Source organism: Mauremys reevesii, linkage group 20 (assembly GCF_016161935.1).
Source record: "Mauremys reevesii isolate NIE-2019 linkage group 20, ASM1616193v1, whole genome shotgun sequence".
Taxonomy (NCBI): Eukaryota; Metazoa; Chordata; order Testudines; family Geoemydidae; genus Mauremys; species Mauremys reevesii.
The window spans coordinates 7,711,147-7,731,837 of record NC_052642.1 but is presented as its reverse complement, the minus strand read 5'-3'; the positions used below and the strand labels follow the sequence as shown (position 1 = coordinate 7,731,837).

At 39.8% G+C, this 20,691-nt stretch overlaps 1 protein-coding gene across 5 annotated transcripts in view; it reads right to left on the bottom strand.

Annotated features, from left to right (window-relative positions):
• Nucleotides 1–142: 142 nt before the first annotated feature.
• The window catches only part of RABEP1 (rabaptin, RAB GTPase binding effector protein 1), an 89,929-nt gene continuing 69,380 nt past the window's right edge, over nucleotides 143–20,691 (bottom strand). For 4 of the 5 annotated variants that reach the window (XM_039507461.1, XM_039507457.1, XM_039507459.1 and 1 more), the window contains 7 exons: nucleotides 17,964–18,062; nucleotides 14,746–14,886; nucleotides 13,992–14,181; nucleotides 10,657–10,712; nucleotides 9,610–9,708; nucleotides 8,770–8,886; nucleotides 143–3,737 (listed from right to left, as the gene is read on the bottom strand). In XM_039507461.1, the coding sequence (XP_039363395.1) occupies nucleotides 3,636–3,737; nucleotides 8,770–8,886; nucleotides 9,610–9,708; nucleotides 10,657–10,712; nucleotides 13,992–14,181; nucleotides 14,746–14,886; nucleotides 17,964–18,062 (804 nt within the window). In that variant the 3' untranslated portion in view covers nucleotides 143–3,635. Of the gene's footprint in view, nucleotides 3,738–7,518; nucleotides 8,286–8,769; nucleotides 8,887–9,609; nucleotides 9,709–10,656; nucleotides 10,713–13,991; nucleotides 14,182–14,745; nucleotides 14,887–17,963; nucleotides 18,063–20,691 lie in introns of those variants that run through there. The other variant, XM_039507458.1, reaches the window with a different exon arrangement.

The following is a 20,691-nucleotide window of genomic DNA, read 5'->3' as shown; positions in this document are numbered from 1 at the left end:
AGAGAGGATAGCTGCAAGTATTAAATAAGTCTAGAAAAAAGGTAAGATTTAAGAAGGGAATTTTTACTTCAGCAAAGAAAACTCTAGGGTCCATAGCCCCCTCTGGCAGACAGCAGATTAGAAAAACCAGAAAAGCACACACTTCAGCAGCTTTTGTTTAATTTGGACCACTTTCTTCATAAGGACACACCTTCAATACAATTAACAAATGGTTACATTTGAATTCTGTAGACAACAGAGTTCTACATCCACAGTTGCACAGGACAGCAATGGCTTGGTTCACTGAAATGCAGTATTCACTTCCACTCACTCAGTTTGCCTTTATCAAAAGAGAATTTAGAGGCCAGTTGTATTTTTACTGTAGGATGATTTCAAGGGATTGAGTATGGATGCTTGACTTCTTCCCTGCTTCTGCTAAAAGTTTTAAGAAGAGGTAATGCACTGCTTGACAATGGCACGTGCAGAAGTGCCACAATAAAGCCTTTAAGGAAAGGAGGGGTACTAGACAATCTGTGCAACTAGAACCTTCTTTTTGCAGCATGAGACTACACAAGTGTTGGGAATACTTCATGCAACTCACTGAGTAGTTTTCAGTTTACAGTCTACACTGAACAGTCCATTTTCTAAATTACATGTTACAGCTAGTGCATGTTAGCTAAAACTGTAAAACTAACCACCCTCACATCAAATTGATCCCAGGAGCTTCTATGATAGAGGGATAATTTTCCTGCTACAGTCTTATGGATACATGCCAAAATTAAGATGCTTTATTTGCACTTAAGGGAATTTAATCACCACATTTGGCAGACAGCTCTCCAGAGGGCACCTGAGTTTTCTGTGTTTGACTTTTCCTGAAGAAATCTTAGTTCCTTACTTTCCTCACACCTTTGGGCCCTTCTAGCTAACCCAGCACTAGCCCCACAGTCTAACAGCAGCTCAGCACTAGGGCCTCATTTATGTTTGACAATCTAGTTCTCTAATCTTAGCTGTCAGCACTGCAGTCAACTACTTCATCTTCACCAAGCTGCCTAGGGCCGTATTTTCAACAAAAGCTAGAAGCCTTTTGTTTTTTTGGACTCTATCCTGCACACAGCAAGGGCCCTGGGAGCTCAGATTAGCAGCTGAAGGGCCTCATGTCCATACTACACTACCTTTAAACATTGGTACCTAATAGTTAAAAGCTGAATTGAATGAAAAGGGAACATGGAGTAGCAAAGCGAGACTGGAGACTACTACATCAATATTCATAGCTGTCTGTGAATATTAAAAAGGTTGGGAAACTTCCACAAAAAACTGAAGTGAGGTTGCTGCACTGAATCAATCAATACACTCTGTAAAAGCAAAAGATATAATCATCTAGTTCCCCTTCTCAACTACGTTCCTTCCAGAGCCTATGTACCCCTACTCTCATCCTAATTATACATGCAGCCACCTATCCAGGCTATAACAATTTAGTACACCAACATGCATGCACATTTCCATTCTGTAATTTCTATAGTAGTTTACGAACGCTCACTAACAGCTCACGCACTCACTTTTCCTGAAGACTGCAGCAAGACATCACAGCCAGCATCTGCAACCAAACACCACAGCTACGTGAAATGCAGTACATGGAAGCCATACCAATGAAAACAAACTGAGCAGAGTTGAGGCTGACCTGTGGTGGTAGAAGGGAGGCTGAGAAGAGGAAGTGACTCAGTGCAGAAAAGATGTTGAATGATTATTTCCTTGCTTTCCTCCAGTTTGGGATATACAGCCTAGCAACCTCACCTCAAAGTTAATTTTTGGGCCAGGCTACTAGGTTGTTTCCTCAAATAGGTGCTACAAAGAATTTAATGTTCGATTTATTTCAGTTCTCATAAAAGAGCCATCTTCCTTAAAGCACTGCTACCAGGTTTAAGTACCAGCAGAACATTAGCAACATAAGGTGGGTGAGGTAATATCTTTTAGTGGAAACAAGCTCTCACCAACAGACAGACATTGGTTCAATAAAAGAATATTACCTCACCCACCTTGTCTCTCTAATATCTTGGGACCGACACAATAACAACCCTGCAATGTAGAATGTTAGCTAATTTCAGAGCCTAAGAGGATCTATAGGCTGAAAACAGTTGCTTTTCCTGTGCCTCCTGCTGCCAAACACAGGCCCAAATTTTCAAGTGTGTACATACAATATAGTGCATGTGCTCACTTAAGAATTGTGGTTGCTTAATGTTAATATTCAGAAAGTATATTCCTACTAACCTTTCCATTAGTAAAGGCTGAAATACTGATCCAATGACAACTTCCATTCCTCTCAAAGGCCAGAACTAGTTCAGTTATCACAGAGGCCAGTTCAAATATTCAGAATTTGCAACACTTAATATAGTACAGTGGCAGATAAGCCATCATCATCTGAGAACCTGTATGGAATTCTAATTTTTTTTTAAAAGTCTGTTATAATACTGTTTTGTATGACAAGAAACCCAAACCTAGCACTTGTAGAATATCACAGTCTTGTTGCATAGTGTTACCTTAATGTCTAGTTAAGGGTCAGAGTAGGATTTGAGTTATTCTCTGTGTTTTAAGCAATATCTGGACACCATATTTGAGATGCATTGCACTTGAACAAAACCTGCAGCATAATGCTTTTGTGGACTGTGATGCGGGTTGCATGTACCAACCTATATTTGGCATTGGTGTGAGACTTTGAATTTTTCCTTAATTCAGAATCATCTTCCTTTTTCAACTACAAATTATACAGGGTAAAAGCTAGTTCACACAGAACGACATTCACCCCAGCAGAGATGATGTGCAAATGCCCGATATGTTGCTTAAATGGTGCACAGAGTTTTGTTAACAGTCTTAACACAAATATGGGACTAGCAACACCTCAGTTCTAAAACTGAGAAAGTATAAGTTATAGTTCCATTTTTTAAATTAAACCTGTGAAGAAGAGGTTATAAATAGTGCATTTCTTTAACCCCGGAATTTTAATCTGAAGTCCATTCTTTACTGATCAATTCATTTTTTTGGATTAACTTGTATCAGCTCCTGAGATGCACAGCTCACTCATATCCATTACATTTCAACCGCATTCAGATTGTTCAATAAAAACTAAAACGGTTTAAAAAAAAGCACTGAGTTAGGAAATAAGATCAATATCCAGTGTCCTGCTAATAAATTCATATTTTAATATAAAATATTCATACAGCACACTACACCTCAGGCTGTCTGCTAGCTGAATACTGTTACTGACTATTCAAAACAGAAAAACTTCAATCACTTTGCTCTTCAATGTGTTTTGAGGGATGATATGATTTCCAGCAGCTACTTTGATTACAGTATGTAGGGGGAAATGTTCCAGATATCTATATTAGGTTAAGAAGTTGGCCAAAAGGAAAAAAAATATTTTTCAGAACGTAAAGGACTGTTTCCACTTACCGTGGAAAACAACACTGCACCCATTAGTGTTCCCATTAGAAAATGCTCTTCTACACTGCAAGGCTCCCTGGTGCTCTCTTCCTGCCCTGTGCAAAACCTTCTCCCCTCTGTCATCGTCTGCTCTTTCAGTTAGAGTTAAATAATAATTAATGTTGCTATAAAGATGAGTTAAAAACCCCAAAGGCAGCCTTGGAGCCCTGCCCATCAGGGTGTCATGTTTCAGGAAGCTGATTAATGTCTGTCAGTTTTGTGTCGTTCAGGATTGCACGGATTCTCTCCAAGGAATCTGCCTGCCGGATCCGTTCCAACTGCACCTAGAAAAAGCAACGAATACAATGAGCTGGTAAAATGTGTGTAATACTTCTCAAACCGGAAGATATGGCATTAGTGTGGATGCTATCTGCTCTGACATGCTACGTCAGCATATCCACACTGCTCACTTCTGCACATAAAACAGTGGTACTGTACTCTCAGCTGAGAAACAGTGGGCCCGCTCTGTGGTCTGCAAAGGTCTAATTCAGTTAGCAAACAGATCAGTTACTGTTATCTCTGAAAAGCCCATGCAACTTAGCTTGTAAGCATCTAGTTAGTGATGGCATGAGTTGATGCAAACCCCTACAGAGAATCTGAAATTGTTTCCTCTCCCATTTATGCAACGGTTTTAGAGTTCTTCCTTTAGGATATTCAGTATTACCCAATAGTGCTTTCTTATGCCACGCACGCGTAATGAGAGGGTTCAAGTATGTTCATTCAGGATCAAGCGGAAAAAGCACGTACAGTTACTTTACCGTTCAACTGTTATATGAAACTATTTCTTCACTGAGCCAATTCACATACCTCCACCCCCCATTAAATTTTAAATCTTAATGATGCAAGTGCAGTACTTCGAATGATTGGTAAAGCTGGACATCATTTGATGGCCTTCAAAACATGAGAAAGGAGATCTCGTCTACACTGAATTTACAAAATTACTCCAAACATCAGCATGTCATATCTTTGATACACATCTTGATGCAATTAACAAAATGATAGATAATTAAAGTGTTTAAACAGGGTAAATATTTTTTGGGGAAAACTGAGTAGTGGCAGTAGGGATCTAATCTTGTTTAAATCCCATCAACCCACAGGAAAATAAAATACAGATAGCCTATTTAGGTGTCGGAAATCAGAGAAGAGAACTCTGCTAAGAGCTAGACATGTGGAAAAGGCAAGTCATCCCAATACACTGCAGAGAGAGTGTATCTGTGTTGCACAAATCTAAGAACAGGGTATTTTAGGTTTAAAAAGCCACTACTTTAGCACTTTTCTAACCAGGTGATTCATTGCTGCCACATATCAAGCACAGTAACCTGGTGGTTATCAATGTACCACTCAGTGACATACTGGCAAGGAGGAGTAGAGAGGAGTCAAATTCAAAAGGTGATGTGAAAGATGGTGTGACCCTTCCATGAGTGTGTGTAATAAGTGTCTGATTTTGTGCAATTTCACACAGAGGTCAGATGGTGTAAGTTAAACTGCTAGGGGGAGCTACTTCAAAAACATCCATGTTTGCACACACACTGGCTGATTGCTTTTCCTGATACACCTTTGCCTTCCAGCCCCATGTGTGTTAGGAGAAGCAATCAGCAGAAGTGTGTGCCCACAGATGGATATTTTTAAAGTAGCTTCCCTATCTCGCTCCCCAGCATTTTATCTTACACATCTAAGCAGCTTGGTGTGAAAGTTAAACCAACTCAGGCCTAGTATACACTTAACACTTGGTGTTCAGGAGTGTGAAAAATCCACACCCCCGAGCGCCTCAGTTATACTGACCTAACCCCCAGTGTACATGCAGCTACATCCATGGAAGAATGTGTCTACTGACCTAGCTACTGTTGCTTGGGGAGGAGGAGTTCCTACAGCAATGGAAAAATCCCTTCTGCTGCTGTACTCTGAGTCTATGCTATGAATGTTATGCCAGTTTAGTTATGGCACCACAGCTATACTGCAATAGTGCCCATAGTGTAGATGTGGCCTCAGACACTAACTCGAGCTTGCTAACGTAACTTAAACCACCTTAACACATCTGAATTTGACTGTTTTTCAAAAGAGTATGTATGTATATATCTCCTTACTATATGTTCCATTCTATGCATCTGAAGAAGTGGGCTGTAGCCCACGAAAGCTTATGTTCAGATAAATGTGTTAGTCTAAGGTGCCATAAGTACTCCTGTTCTTTTTTCAAAAGAGTGGTTTTTGTAAAGAGAAATCACACCTCACCAATCTACTAGAATTCTTTGAGGGGGGTCAACAAGCATATGGACAAGGGGAATCCAGTGGATACAGTGTATTTAAATTTTCAGAAAGCCTTTGACAAGGTCCCTCACCAAAGGCTCTTAAGCAAAGTAAGCTGTCACAGGAGAAGAGGGAAGGTCCTCTCACAGACTGGTAACTGGTTAAAAGATAGGGAAAAAAGGGTAGGACTAAATGGTCAAGTTTTCAGAATGGAGAGAGGTAAATGGTGGTGTCCCCCAGGGGTCTGGGACCAGTCCTATTCAACATATTCATAAATGATCTGGGGAAAGGGGTAAACAGTGAGGTGACAAAATTTGCAGATGATACAAAACTACTCAAGGTAGTTAAGTCTCAGGCAGACTGCGAAGAGCTACAAAAGGATCTCTCAAAACTGTGTGACTGGGCAACAAAATGGCAGATGAAATTCAATGTTGATAAATCCAAAATAATGCACATTGGAAAACATAATCCCAACTATACATATAAAATGGAGTCTAAATTAGCTGTTACCACTCAAGAAAGAGATCTTGGCATCATTGTGGATAATTCTCTGAAAACATCCACTCAGTGGGCAGTCAAAAAAGTGAACAAAATGTTGGGCATTTTGGATAGGTAAGGGATAGATAAGACGACAGAAAACATATTGCCACTATATAAATCCATGGTACCCCACATACTGTGTGCAGATGTGGTTGCCACATCCCAAAAAAGATATGTTGGAATAGGAAAAGGTTCAGAAAACAGCAACAAAAAATGATTAGGGCTATGGAATAGCTGCCATATGAGGAGAGATTAAGAAGACTGGGACTTTTCAGCTTGGAAAAAAGATAACTAAGGGGGGATATGATAGAGGTCTATAAAATCATGACTAGGGTGGAGAAAGTAAATAAGGAAGTGTTATTTATTCCTTGTAACACAAGGACTAGGGGTCACCAAATGACATTAATAGGCAGCAGGTTTTAAACAAACAAAAGGAAGTATATTTTCTATACAACGCACAGTCAACTTGTGGAACTCTTTGCCAGAGAATGTTGTGAAGGCCAAGACTATAACAGGATTAAAAAAAGAATTAAATAAATTCATGGAGGATAGGTCCATCAATGGCTATTAGCCAGGATGGGCAGGGATGCTATCCCTAACCTCTGTTTGCCAGAAGCTGGGAATGGGTGACAGGGGATGGATCGCTTGATGATTACCTGTTCTGTTCATTCCCTCTGGGGCACCTGGCACTGGCCACTGTCAGTAGACAGGACACTGGGCTAGATGGACCTTTAGTCTAACCCAGTATGGCTGTTCTTATGTAGAGTGAAAATAGGGAAGTTAATTATGGCAGCAGCTCTAGGCTTTCTAATTGAGTATAAAGCAAGCAAGCGGATAACTAACCCCTATTTATTAATTAAATCAATAAATGTGTTTATTCATTGAATAAGGTTTTTCTGGTCTCTAGACTAGGTCTTGTGATCCCAAGCTAGTGTAACTAATGAGCTATTAAATAATTAAGTTGTGTGTGTGTGTGTGTGTATATATATATATAGATAGATAGAGAGAGACCTCTCTCATAGAACTGGAAGCAACCCTGAAAGGTCACTGAGTCCAGCCCCCTGCCTTCACTAGCAGGACCAAGTACTGATTTTGCCCCAGATCCCCAGGTGGCCCCCTCAAGGATTGAACTCACAACCCTGGGTTTAGCAGGCCAATGCTCAAACCACTGAGCTATCCCTCTCACCAAATAAATACATAAGGACATCTATCAGACCCCTGCCTTGACCATTTTTAATATTTAATATGTTTTCTGCATATCAAATTACTCTCTGGAATTTGGATTCAGGGCTACCTGTTATCAAGAGGTCTTTGCATTAAGATCATGGTTCTTAGCATCAGGAACTTCAGGCAACTAGTGGCTAGTTGATTTAGATATACAATAATCAGCCACAGGAAACACAGGCAGAAGCCTGTGACAAACCTAACCTTACAAACAAAGCTGGAATCAGGAAAACAGTGGCAAGTGACATAGTAACAGTAACTACCTTTTCCCATAGCTCTTTGGAGCCACATGAATATTTTGAGACAAGAACTGTGTAAATTTTCATTATGGAAACTGAGCCAATGCAGTTTCAAAGCAGTACGTGGATTTGTAAGAGGACGACAGCAAGTAAAAAGCAGTTTTACAGAGGATGTTAGCTTGATTGTCTCATATTTGTACTGCGTAGTACTACAGAAACAAGTAGGAGAAAGAGTTAACAACCCACTCTGCCAATCCATGGGGACCACCTCCAGCAAGCAACACGCTGAGTTCTTTTATTGGGCGCGCAAAGATTCTTCATTTTGTTTACTAGCTAAACTAGGAAATGTGAATTACAATTTATATTTCTAAGCGACTCTTTACTGAACAGCTGATACAAGAAGTTAAAGGATACAGGACTGAACCTTAGTATACCCCTGATGAGAGATCTGGCTGGATGGATAAGAAACTGCAATGCAAAATGAACCATATTCCACTGCATGAAAGATTACCCAAAAATCCATAAGTATTAAAATCTCTTCCTTCTGCTGACTTGTGATCTCTTGAGCCCAACTATAGCTTCTTCCTTTTAGGATCAAACACAGGACTCAGTGATAGGGATAAAAAATTGTCATGTGCTATAGCTTAAAGAGCAGCACTAAGCCCAGGAGCGATTAGTGCAAATTCCTGACATTGCACTTGAATATTTACATCATGATGAATCACTATGACTAAATTATACACTGAGGGAACATCCTGAGGTGGTCTCTGCAATGTTAGGGAATCATGGAGCTATTATGTGTGTGGTTCCGTACAACTCCATTTAAATGGCTGCTGGGAGGGAGTTGCGGGGCAGTCAGTCAGATCCAGGCTAAATAAGAGCCCAGCAAGGCGCTAAAACAAGTTGGATTCCTGGCTTAGACTAATAATTCTTTACTGCTCACAATACTATTCGTTGGTTTGTGGTCCCAGTTTTTATGTCACACCGCACCCCAACTACAGAGGGGACAGAATATGTATGGGCATGAACAATCATCATACTTGGGATAGACTGATTGCACATCTCTTACCTGAAGGGTTTGAGAAAGCTTTACAAAGTCTCTCTGTACTTGCTCACTGACATCTAATTCAGTCTGCAGTCGCTGAGCTTTGTTCTTTTCTTCAAACATCAGCTGCTCAAGGTTAGTCTGGAAAGAGACAAGTTATTGATGTGCTTAAACTATGTACAAAAGGGGCATGGATGGACTTCTGATTAAGCATGGCTCTGGGAATCAGGTGATCTGGGTATATTCTAGTCTTTCTGTCTGAAGTTGGACCAGCCATTTACCCTCTCCATGCCTCAGTTCCCCTATATGGGGAAAAAAGGGGTAATACCCAGTTTCCAAGAGTATGGGGATGCTGACGATTAATTCATTAATGTAGGAAAAAGCCCTTCCCTAGCACCTTATTTCCACAGGTCTCCAAGTGGAACTGCAAGTTTCTGACAATGAAATCAGACAGTAAATGGAGGATCATGATTCTCTCATAGGTAGACTACTGTATTTTTTGTCTGGGTTTTGATCAAAGTGGTATAAAAATCAGACCAGAATTAATTCATTCCTCTGCCAGTGCAGTACTGTTCCCCACAGTGACCACTGAAATGTCAAATATTCAGAGTCTCAGGGGACCCAAACTGGTTAATCCAGTTTTAAAATGTCTGGGAATGGAGCTTTCAACAACTTCCCTAGGGAGACTTGCACAGTCAGGGCACCTCCTGAGATCCACTCTTCCCTTTCTGTTTCATCCTTACTGTTAGCAATACCCATTTTGACCAGCAGCGTGAGCTTTCAGAGAAGTATGCTTGACAAAACCCAAGCGTCTGTACAAATTCAAAACTTGCTTTCATATGGAGCCGCCATCATAACAGTTACCTTCGCAGTGGTCTCCTTCTTTAGCTGTTCTTCAAGAGTGTTTTTCATTTCCTGGAGACTCTCCAGCTGCTGCTGTTTTTCCTGCAAGGTGCACTCCAACTGTGAAATCAGAGAAAACCAATTACTTGAAACCCTCTAAAATTTTCTTTTTCCACAGATGCCTGGCATTCAAAACATTACATAGAAAGATCAGTGTAACTGCCTTTGTAGAGAAACCCCAAGATAAACATGCCATCACCCCTTTCTTTCCTGAAACTGAAGGAAATGCCTGTAGCGAATAACATTTCACCTATTAAGATTAGTAGAAAAAGTATATACAATTTTAAGCATTAGGAGAGCCTCTGTTAAGGTTGCAAAAAACCTGCACTGTTTCCCATGTTATAATTTTGTCCTTCAGAGTTCCAAACGTCTATTTATTTGTTCCTTTCAAATGACAGTGCTGCTCTTCAAAATCCAGAAGCATACAAGTTCTCAACTTGCAACAATCTGGCAATGTACACTGTGGTCAGAAAACTCTCCTACACAGAATAAGCACTCCTTCCTTTTTATGGAAGGAAGTAAATTCTCTATTACTTCACAGCTACAGTGACATGAAGGCCACAACATGGTAAGTATCAGGGGGGTAGTCGTGTTAGTCTGGATCTGTAAAAAGCGACAAAGAGTCCTGTGGCACCTTATAGACTAACAGACGTATTGGAGCATAAGCTTTCGTGGGTGAATACCCACTTTGTCAGACGCATGTAGTGGAAATCATTCCAAACTATCTTGCTTGTATCTCCCTAGACACGAGTGACTTGTCAGATAGTGTCCTCATTCAGAGTCATTTTACAAAATACATATTTTGGTTAGTAACAACTAAGCAGAGCCAGCAAGGAAAGTTAGTTTATTTTCTCTGACATGAGAGGGGTTGGTATTGACACAGAGATTCTAGAAGAACAGGAATGAATCACCTTATTGGGATTCTCCTTCCTGCCCCTATTATCAGGTTAAATTTTCTACATTTAAGTTTGCAAAATTCTTTAAATGATCTTCAAACTGAACTCTTACCCGTTCCTTTTCCACTTTTATTCTTTCCAATTCAGTTTTTAGGCTAGAAATGGAAGCTGCAAAACAGAGGAAAAACAAACTTTTCACTTCATCAAGGCACTAGCTTTGCCAGATTGTACACCTCCCTTTCATCAACCCATTTAAAAAAAAAGGATCTAAATGTTGTATCATGGTAAATGTATCTGAAGATCTTTACATTATATGGAATGGTTTACCTCCAGCCGGAGTTCTCTGCAAGACTAATATGTAATCCAACAGATCCCAGCAAGGATGAGTTCTGAAGATTTCTTTTCATTCATTCTGGGAGTTACCATTTCCCCCCTTATAACTCTCATCTCTCAATAGCTTATGATCATGGCAATCTTCCTCTGGCAGGTAAATGATCTCCTTTAAGGCGGCTGCCAACATAGCCCTATGGTCACTGGGTGGTATTAACAGAGGCAGGGGCAATCACCTTCTCCTCAGCCCAACCTATTTTATCCATATTCTTGTGCCACACCCATCACTATTGTGTCTGGAACACACAGAAGGGTCAGGGAGTGACACCCCCTCTCTGGTTAAACTTAGGTCTCCCAGAGCATGTAGCACTGTTATTAAGGCACCATTAATATTATGAAGTTAACTTATTGTGAATTTGCAAAAATGTGTGCTTTTTCTGAAGACTTAGAGCTTTGTTTTGTAACACTGGTCTGCTATGCTGTCTCTTGTACACACTTTCTTTAAATGTCCTGACTAGAGCCTTGAAATCAGTAAACATCTTAACAATGCAGAGTCCTGGACAGAACTGTAAGTGTGAGTTACACTGACTGTGACAATGGGTCAAGAGAGGGACTTAAATATGTACCTGATGTAACAGTCAGTGCAGGTTACATGCATCTCTAATGGGCATCAAGCACAGTTCATTATTTTTATCATGTTAGCACCAGGAGAAGGATTTCTGAGATTAAGAACAAATGCTAAATTTTAGTTGATAGAAAGGAATCTTGACCCCGCAAGAGCTATGGATTAAGGAGGGAAACTGAATTGCAACATAAAAAAAAAGAAAAAGAAAAGTCATGCCCACTTGAAGAACACTTAGAAAAAGGCAACAGGCCCTAAAAACTGGGCTAAGTGTCTCCAAGAAGCCCAAGTTACTTCCTGCTCTCCTGGAGTAGCATATATCACTTCCCATCTGGTTACTCAGGTGCCTATTGTCTTAGTTGGATTTTAGTATGGTACAGAACTGTCCTTTGATCCCCTTTACTTTTTAAACATTTGAGGAGAAAGAAACCATTTCATTTTCATGAGCTACGCCTTAGGGAAGCTTTTAACCTCCTCTCTAACAGCAGGGAAGGCAAAACTAATCTCACGCTAAACAAAAATGTTGTGTTGCACCCTTTTCCCTGTACCTACATTTCGACTTACACCAAAGGCTCCAGCAAGGGGACCTGCATGAACACACTTTGGATGCTATATCAATATAAACAATTACTTCTCTCTTTCTGTGTTTTGGGTTTATTTCTGTAAGTTACCTGCACCCTAATAACATTTTTAAAATGCACTGATTCACTTAAACATAATTGTTTTAATCTTTTCTTCATCATCATCATCTCCTCATTTTTACTCATCTAGCTGCAAGATTCTGCTTCCCCTTTAGCAGAGGGCTGATGCTCTGTTTTCTGAGAGTTAAGTAAAAGAGGCTAGGTTTCAGCAATAATGAGATAGAACAAGCATCTCCCACTAAAACCAAGCCCCACTAGTAGTATTCCCCATCAAAAAAATCTCACGGTGAACTATTCCAATACATCTCTCATGTCTGCCTTAGATTCACATTTACAGATATCACAACGGTTCCTTCTGACATTATAGTCTGACCTCCTGCATAAGCACAGGCTGAGGAATTGTTACTGATATCTGTCTGTGATATCAAAGTCAACAAAGATATCAGTCAAAAAAAACGGCACAAAATTAGACAGCAAACAGTAATCTTACCCTTAAAACTTGGTAACAATTCCATTTTATCTCCTTTTTTCATTTACACTTCCACTTTTAATATTGAGTTACATGCTATATCAAAAGGCATATTTGGCCATATTTCACCACAGAAACTGCTCTTCTTGAGGATTTAGGATTATATTCAGATGCACAATTTGTCAAATGCAGTCTGACTGTCACAACTGTTATAAATAAAAAGCTATTTTTTAGGGCTGTCAAGCGAGTAAAAAAAATTAATTGTGATTAATCACTCGATTAATTTCACTGTTAAAACTATAGTAGAATTCCATTTATTTAAATGTTTTTGGATGTTTTCTACATTTTAAAATATATTGATTTCAATTACAACACAGAATACGAAGTGCATAGTGCTCACATTATATTTATTTTTTATTACAAACATTTGTGCTGTAAAAAACAAAAATAGTATTTTTCAATTCACCTCATAAAAGTACTGTAACACAATCTCTTTATCATGAAAGTTGAACTTATAAATGTATAATTATGTACAAAAAATAACTGCATTCAAAAATAAAAATGTAAAACTTTAGAGCCTCCAAGTCCACTCAGTCCTACTTCTTGCTCAGCCAGTCACTCAGACAAACAAGTTTGTTTACATTTGCAGGAGATAATGCTGCCTGCTTCTTGTTTACAATGTCACCTGAAATGCTGGCTACAAGTGTGCCATGCAAATGCCTGTTCTCAATTTCAGGTGACATTGTAAATAAACCGGCAGCTTTATCTCCCATAAATGTAAACACACTTGGTTGTCTTAGCGATTGGCTGAATAAGAAGTAGGACTGAGTGGACTCGTAGGCTCTAAAGTTTTACATTGTTTTGTTTTTGAGTGCAGGTATGTAACAAAAACAAAAAATCTACATTTGTAAGTTGCACTTTCATTGCACTATGGTACTTGTATGAGGTGAATTGAAAAATACTGTTTCTTCTGTTTATCATTTTTACAGTGCAAATATTTGTAATAAAAATAATATAAAGTGACCACTGTACACTGTATTCTGTTTAACTGAAACTGATATATTTGAAAATGTAGAAAAACACCCAAAGTATTTAATAAATTTCAATTGGTATTCTATTGTTTAACAGTGCAATTAAAACAGCGATGAATCGCAATTAATTTTTAAAAATGTGATTAATTTTTTTGAGTTAATCGTGTGAGTTAACTGAGATTAATCGACTGCCCTACTATTTTTGTGCGTTTTCCACAAACATGTCAAACGGGACACTGGACTTCTGATGATGATAATGTGGATACATTTGACTTAAGTTACCCCAAAACAAGTCCTCCAGAATCTGTTTTCCAACACAGGTTTCTCTTTCTAGATTATTTTGCCCCTTCTCACCTATTTCTTCTTTGCAATTTTCTATTTCCAGCTGTAGAGTTTCTTCTAAATTTTCCTTTAGACACTGTTCAGCTTGAATCTGTTCTTTTAAGAATAAAATTTCTGCCTTCAGTTTTTCTTCAAGGTGATCTGCTGCAGTCCGTACACTAATGATGTCCTCACGGTATTTTAATACCAGCTCACGGAGTTCCTGAATTGAAGATTAGCAAGAAATTTCAGTTACATCATTTTCACATACTTAGAAAGCAATGTACACTGATACTAGTCACCCATAGAAAGTCAAATTACCAGTGTTTTTTTGCTCTGTCTCAGAATCTCAGGCCCTGTCCCCAAAAAGGTTTTAAAGAAGTACAACAAAATTTGCCTGGTAAATTAAGATCTTGCAAAATCTCTCTCTCTTCACACATATTAATGCTCTTCATGCACCAATCCACTATTTACCTGCTATGCTTGAGCGTAAGGGAGTGGACATGTAGGGGTGTTGAGATTTAGTATAGCTCAGTACGAAGGATTATGTCAGTTCTTAATCTTCACTGCTCCTACACAAAGCCACCTCTCACACACTTGGGATGAAAAATAACTAATCTGTGCACCTCTCTGCCACCCCACACAATGCCTTGCAGAGTCAAGACCTTAAATTTAGAATCCATTTGTTTCTGCAGTTTTACCAGACCAGTATGTAACTTCTTCCACTTAGTTCTACTGTTACATTTTGTTCATTTAAATATTCTAATCAATCATTTCAAAATTTTACCTCCATGGATTCTGGCAGATTGAAATCTTCAGCTTGCTGTAAAGACACATGCAAGCTATGCTTTCCCTGAAGGCTTTCATTATCTTTTTGTAGTCTCACCAACTCTTCTGAGACCTGCTCCCTTGACTGCATCAGGACAGCCTCCAATATAAGGAGAAAATGCAAAATTATAGTTATGCTCGGGTCTATTCAGAGCCAATTTGTCACAGTGCTTCCAAAGCTAGTGGAACCCACGGAAAATTGTATAGTGTCTGTGAAGGAGGATGGCAGTATGGACCAACTCCCCCTGGTTAGCCTTGGTTATTCCAGTACTAGTAAAAAGTAAAACCAAAACACCCACAAAGATTAACACTTACCAATTGCCTACATAAAAGATAAACTAAATTAAATGTAACAGCTTTACTGCAGTCAGTCAGAAGTAAAAGAGCAGGCCATACATACAGCCCCTTTATGTATCTTCCAATTTTCTTGTAGCCAGTGGACGAGGTGGTGTGTGTGGCACACGTGTGTTGTGTTTATTTTTTTTCTGTCTACCTAATTAATTGTATAAATAACCGAGACCAAGTTCCGTCTTTGAATATGTTGCGTCGCTTTGAAGCCACGTGATGGAAATTATTATTTCATTTGCTTTTTTTTAAAAATAGGAAGTTATATATTAGAAGAACAATCAAGTCGCAAAGCCAAGAACTCAAAAGGTAGGAAACGTTAGAATTTCGGTTGCCTGTGCAACCTCAGTGCATATGCACAAGTGAGCCAAATTAATGATACCATCTAGTTACGTGATAATACAATGTTTTTCTTACAGGACCCCTGTCTCATTCATTGCTCTGGAGATAAATCAGGGTTGTTAGCAAAGGAGACTCATCTGGAAGACCTCTGCTTCATTTGCTGAGGAAGCTGGGTAGGATGAATTCAAACTGGAACAGGTACAGAGAAGGGCTACTAGGATGATCCGAGGAATGGAAAACCTATCTTATGAAAGGAGACTCAAAGAGCTTGGCTTGTTTAGCCTAACCAAAAGAAGGCTGAGGGGAGGTGTGATTGCTCTTTATAAATATATCAGAGGGATAAATATTAGGGAGAGAGAGGAATTATTTAAGCTTTGTACCAATGTGGACACGAACAAATGCTTGCATCCGAAGAAGTGGGTATTCACCCACGAAAGCTCATGCTGCAAAACGTCTGTTAGTCTATAAGGTGCCACAGGATTCTTTGCTGCTTCTACAAGAACAAATGGATATAAACTGGACACTAGGAAGTTTAGACTTGAAATTAGACGAAGGTTTCTAACCATTAGAGGAGTGAAGTTCTGGAACAGCCTTCCAAAGGGAGTAGTGGGGGCAAGAGACATATCTGGCTTTAAGACTAAGCTTGATAAGTTTATGGAGGGGATGGTATGATGGGATAGCCTAATTTTGGCAATTCATTTGGCAATTGATATTTGATGATCAGCAGGTAAGTATGTCCAGTGGTCTGTGATGGGATCTGAGTTACTACAGAGAATTCTTTCCTGGGTGCTGGCTGGTGAGTCTTGCCCACATGCTCAGGGTTTAACTGATCACCATATTTGGGGTCGGGAAGGAATTTTCCTCCAGGGCAGATTGGCAGAGGCTCTGGAGGTTTTTCGCCTTCCTCTGCAGCATGGGGCATGGGTCACTTGCTGGAGGATTCTCTGCAGCTTGAGGTCTTCAAACCACGACTTGAGGACTTCAATAACTCAGACATAGGCTAAGGGTTTGCTACAGGAGTGGATGGGTTAGATTGTATGGCCTGCATTGTGCAAGAAGTCAGACTAGATGATCATAATGGTCCCTTCTGACCTTAAAGTCTATGACTGAGGCAGGGGACTGCATGAAGAGAGAGGATGGTCTCATGGTTAAGGCAGCTGAATGATGCCCTGTGGAATTTGGCTCTATCCCTGCCTCTGTCACAGACTTCCTATGTGAGCCACGCACATCTCTTATGCCAAAGTTTTCACAGGTGGGCACGAATGTGTTCTTCAATTTCTTGGTGCCTGACTTGAGACCCTAGAGTCTGATCTGCACAAGTGATGAGCACTCACAGCTGCAACTGTGATGTTACAGCAGCTTGCTCAAACATATAAAGTGTCATATAATGCTATGCTCTGAAGGAAAAAAACCAGGGCCTTAGGCATCTCAAGTTGGGCACTGAAAGTTGGTGGAATTTTTGGATCTTAATCTCTGTGTCACAATTTCTCATCTGTAAAATTGGGCTAATACCCCTTCATCAGGAGTGTTGTGAAAATAAATTCATTAATGTCCGTGAAGCACTCGGCTCCTATAGGTGATAAGCGTCAGAGAAAAGCCCAGGAGGAAATTATTATTTTTACCTTCAGAGCAGGGTGTGAATAGTGTGCAGTACATAAGGCCAGGTACCACCCACAGAACAACAAAGAGTGAACAAAATATTAAACAGCTGCTTATTAAATGAGCACCATCCATTCTGTGCATTGAAGGAAGCTGGGGTCCTGTGGAAAAAGTAGTATGAGATCATGTAATTAAGGGGGCCAAATTAAGGTTGCACATGCACCCTGAATTCTGGCATTTCCTAACTTCTGAGCGCTTGACTTTGCGACTTCAATTTTTTTTAAACATATATGTACACACACCAAAAGGTATGAGACACAGATAAGGCAGCTATATTTAAAGACCAAACTTGGTCTCTTTCTGGAAAAGAAGCTTCATCATGCCGCTGCAGGGTTGTGGGTCTTTCCTCCTTACAAGTGCTGAGAGCAACAGGGAGCAAGATCCATTCATCAGCCAAAATAGGGATGAGGAGGCGGCCCCTGGCTCTACCACATCAGAAACCTAAATTCCTGGGCTTTCCTGTGCAAGGGAGAATGAGAGACCACAGAATCCTGAGCCAGAACTTCTCCCAGAAGAGCTTCAACCACAGCAGATTTCTGCAATGGTGGTGAAGACAAGTGTCAGTGAGGGGACAGTTTGTGCAAGTATGGAAGAGACCTTGGTGAGAGAAGTGTGCAGACCGTGACATTACAAATTGCTTCAGGTTCAGCACTACAGGATTCATAAATATCCTTATGTTAAATGCAGGGCTGTCTTCTCCCAGCTGACATGGTTAGATAGCAAGATAAACACACACACACACCCATTAATTTTCATTTATATGTTTAAAAATAGTGTAATATTGAGCATACAATATTATTGAAAAGGTATTTAAAAGTGAAGTTTATTTACCATTTGCTCCTGAACACTTCTCTTTGCTTGGGAAAATGCCTGCTGTAATTCACTGAGTAAGGTCTCAGACTCCTGAGATCTAACAATAAGTGAAGATATCTTCCAAAAAACAAAAGCAAAGAAAGATATAGTTAAGTGTCAAACAAATTAAGCAGGTTTTGAGAGAGTATTGAATATCTATTCATTCCCCTCACATGTATTTCAGATATTACAGCTTTATATTCATTCAGACCAGGTTTTGTTTTATTGGCTCGTGGATCTCAAGCTCGTTATTTGAAAGTCTGTCTAACTCATACAGACAGAATTAGGATGTGGTTTTTTTTTGTTTTTTACAAATAGTACATTAATTCTACTGAAAACTAACAACGAAACAGTAGTTAATTCTGATCATACCCAAATGTAGAAACTTCAGAGCAAATTAAGGCAGAAAAAACACAGATCTATTTTTCCAGGTTAGAAAACTAATGCTTTTTTTTTTTTTTTTTTTTTTTTTTAAATGTTTTCAGTGGAAATACAGTACTTTTTGAAATATAAAACAAGAGATTCAGAATTCTGACTATAAAAAAAATCTTATTCCATGGCTTGTAAAGAAAAAGTGCTCATTAAGGGAATATCAAATCTAACTAACACAGAGTGAACTGTACTGAAAGCCAGAGTACAAATTATCTAAATTTAATTCCATGCCCAGAAGACTTTGTCTACTGGTTGTCATTTTATTAGTAGGATAAAACACAAAAAAAATCTGATTGGTTCCAGGTAAGTAGCACCCAAAATTATGCACACTTTGTTTCTCCATTATTGTACGATATAAATCAACTGGTTTGTGGCCCTGAGTTTACAGTACTGTACATTATAGGCACAGGAAATTTTTTTTAAAAAGTCTATAAATACCAGACTTGTTTACTACTATTACTATTTGTATTGTGATAGCACCTAAGTGTCCATCAGAGAACAATTCCCGATTGTGCTAGGGGCTATACAAATAGAGCAAAAATAATAAACGTGGAGTTTCAGATTGGAAACTTCCCAATTGAGGTTCTCATGGTAAGACTCAGAAGAGACTGGTGTGTATTCTGATCAACTGCAGTCATTCCCTGTCCAAACAGATAAGCATTAAATGGGTGTCTCCTTCTCAATTGCATTAGCTACCTATCAAGTGCTGATAAGGTTAATTGGGATGATGGGCTAGATTCACAAACGGATTTACACTCCTAAAACCCAGACTCAGGCCTCACTGGGATTCACAAAACTCTTGCTCAGCTGCCTCTGAGCCTTGTAGGTGCTTAAACTCACTCAGCACCTCCATTTTTGCCTATGTTTCTGTCTCTGAGTCATCTGGACACCAAAGCCCAGTGCGATGCACAAACTAGGGGACGACAGGTGTTCCTCTGCTCAACTCACTTGTGGGGCCCAATAGAGTAAGGGCAGGTCTACACTAAGGGCGGGGGTCGAACTAGGGTACGCAAGTTCAGCTACGTGAATAGCGTAGCTGAATTCGAAGTACCCTAGTTCGAACTACTCACCCGTCCAGACGCTGCGGAATCGAAGTCCGCGGCTCCAAGGTCGACTCCGCCACCGCCATTTGCAGTGGTGGAGTACCGGAGTCGACCGCGGCGCTTCCGGAGTTCGAACTATCGCGTCCAGATTAGACGCGATAGTTCGAACTCAGAGAAGTCGAACTCACCGCATCGACCCGGCTGGTAAGTGTAGACTAGCCCTAAGCCTGCTCAGAGCTTGCCTACTGGATCAAGCCCCACAGATAAGCTTAAACAAAACTTCCAAGAGGTGGGAAAAATCTCCCTCATAGCATTTAGCCCGGTGGTTAGGGTACTCACGTGGGTACTCCTCTGTGCAAAATTGGCATAGGCATCTAATGCTAAGAGAGGGTTTGCAGCTGAGAATCCCAAACAGAGGGAGGCATCCCCCTCTACCTCAAACTTAAGTGCTTATCTCCAAGAGAGGGGTGGGTCTTAGCAGACATCCCTTGGCTTGGCACGTCCCATTGGCTAGCTTAGGGGAGGAGCTATCTAGCATGCTGGCTTTTGTGAATCCCATTCTGAGGTGTCCATCTCCCCCCACTCATTATGTAGGGAGCTCAGGCGCTGAACTCAGGCTTTGCGAATCACATTGACTTTCTAGGCGCCTATAAGTTAGATGTGGCAATGCCCAGTGTCACCACGCCCAAGCTTCTCTGTGAATCTAGCTGGAAGTGTATATCCACAAAAGAGATTTAGAAAAGACTAGGTGCACAGAACCGTACATTCTTATTTTTTGGATCTTCTACAATGACTCCCTACTTTTAAGAGACTTACATACTTCTCATTGGGTCAAGGATCTCATCTAAAATAAATTTTTGCAAGCGACCAATGCTAGGTCACCTGTTCCCCACAGTGCTCCAGAGTCTAGAAAGTACTACTTATTAGAGGTACAAAGGGAATTCTAGGTCTCTGCCAAAATATTATATATTTTATATATATATATAATATATATAACGTATATAAATATATAACGTAAGCTGTGCGCATATATATATATGCGCACAGCTTACGTCAAAGAAGCAGCCACATCCCTAGTGGAATGGCTCTCAAGCCCCCTCTTGAATAGAATATTTGATAAGCTTGTAACAGATTCATCTTACTGATGTATTAAAAAGTCTTTGCTGAAAGAAGAAATCTATATTTTATGGTCTAAAATCTGATAACAAAACAAGTTCATTTTGCAAGTAAAC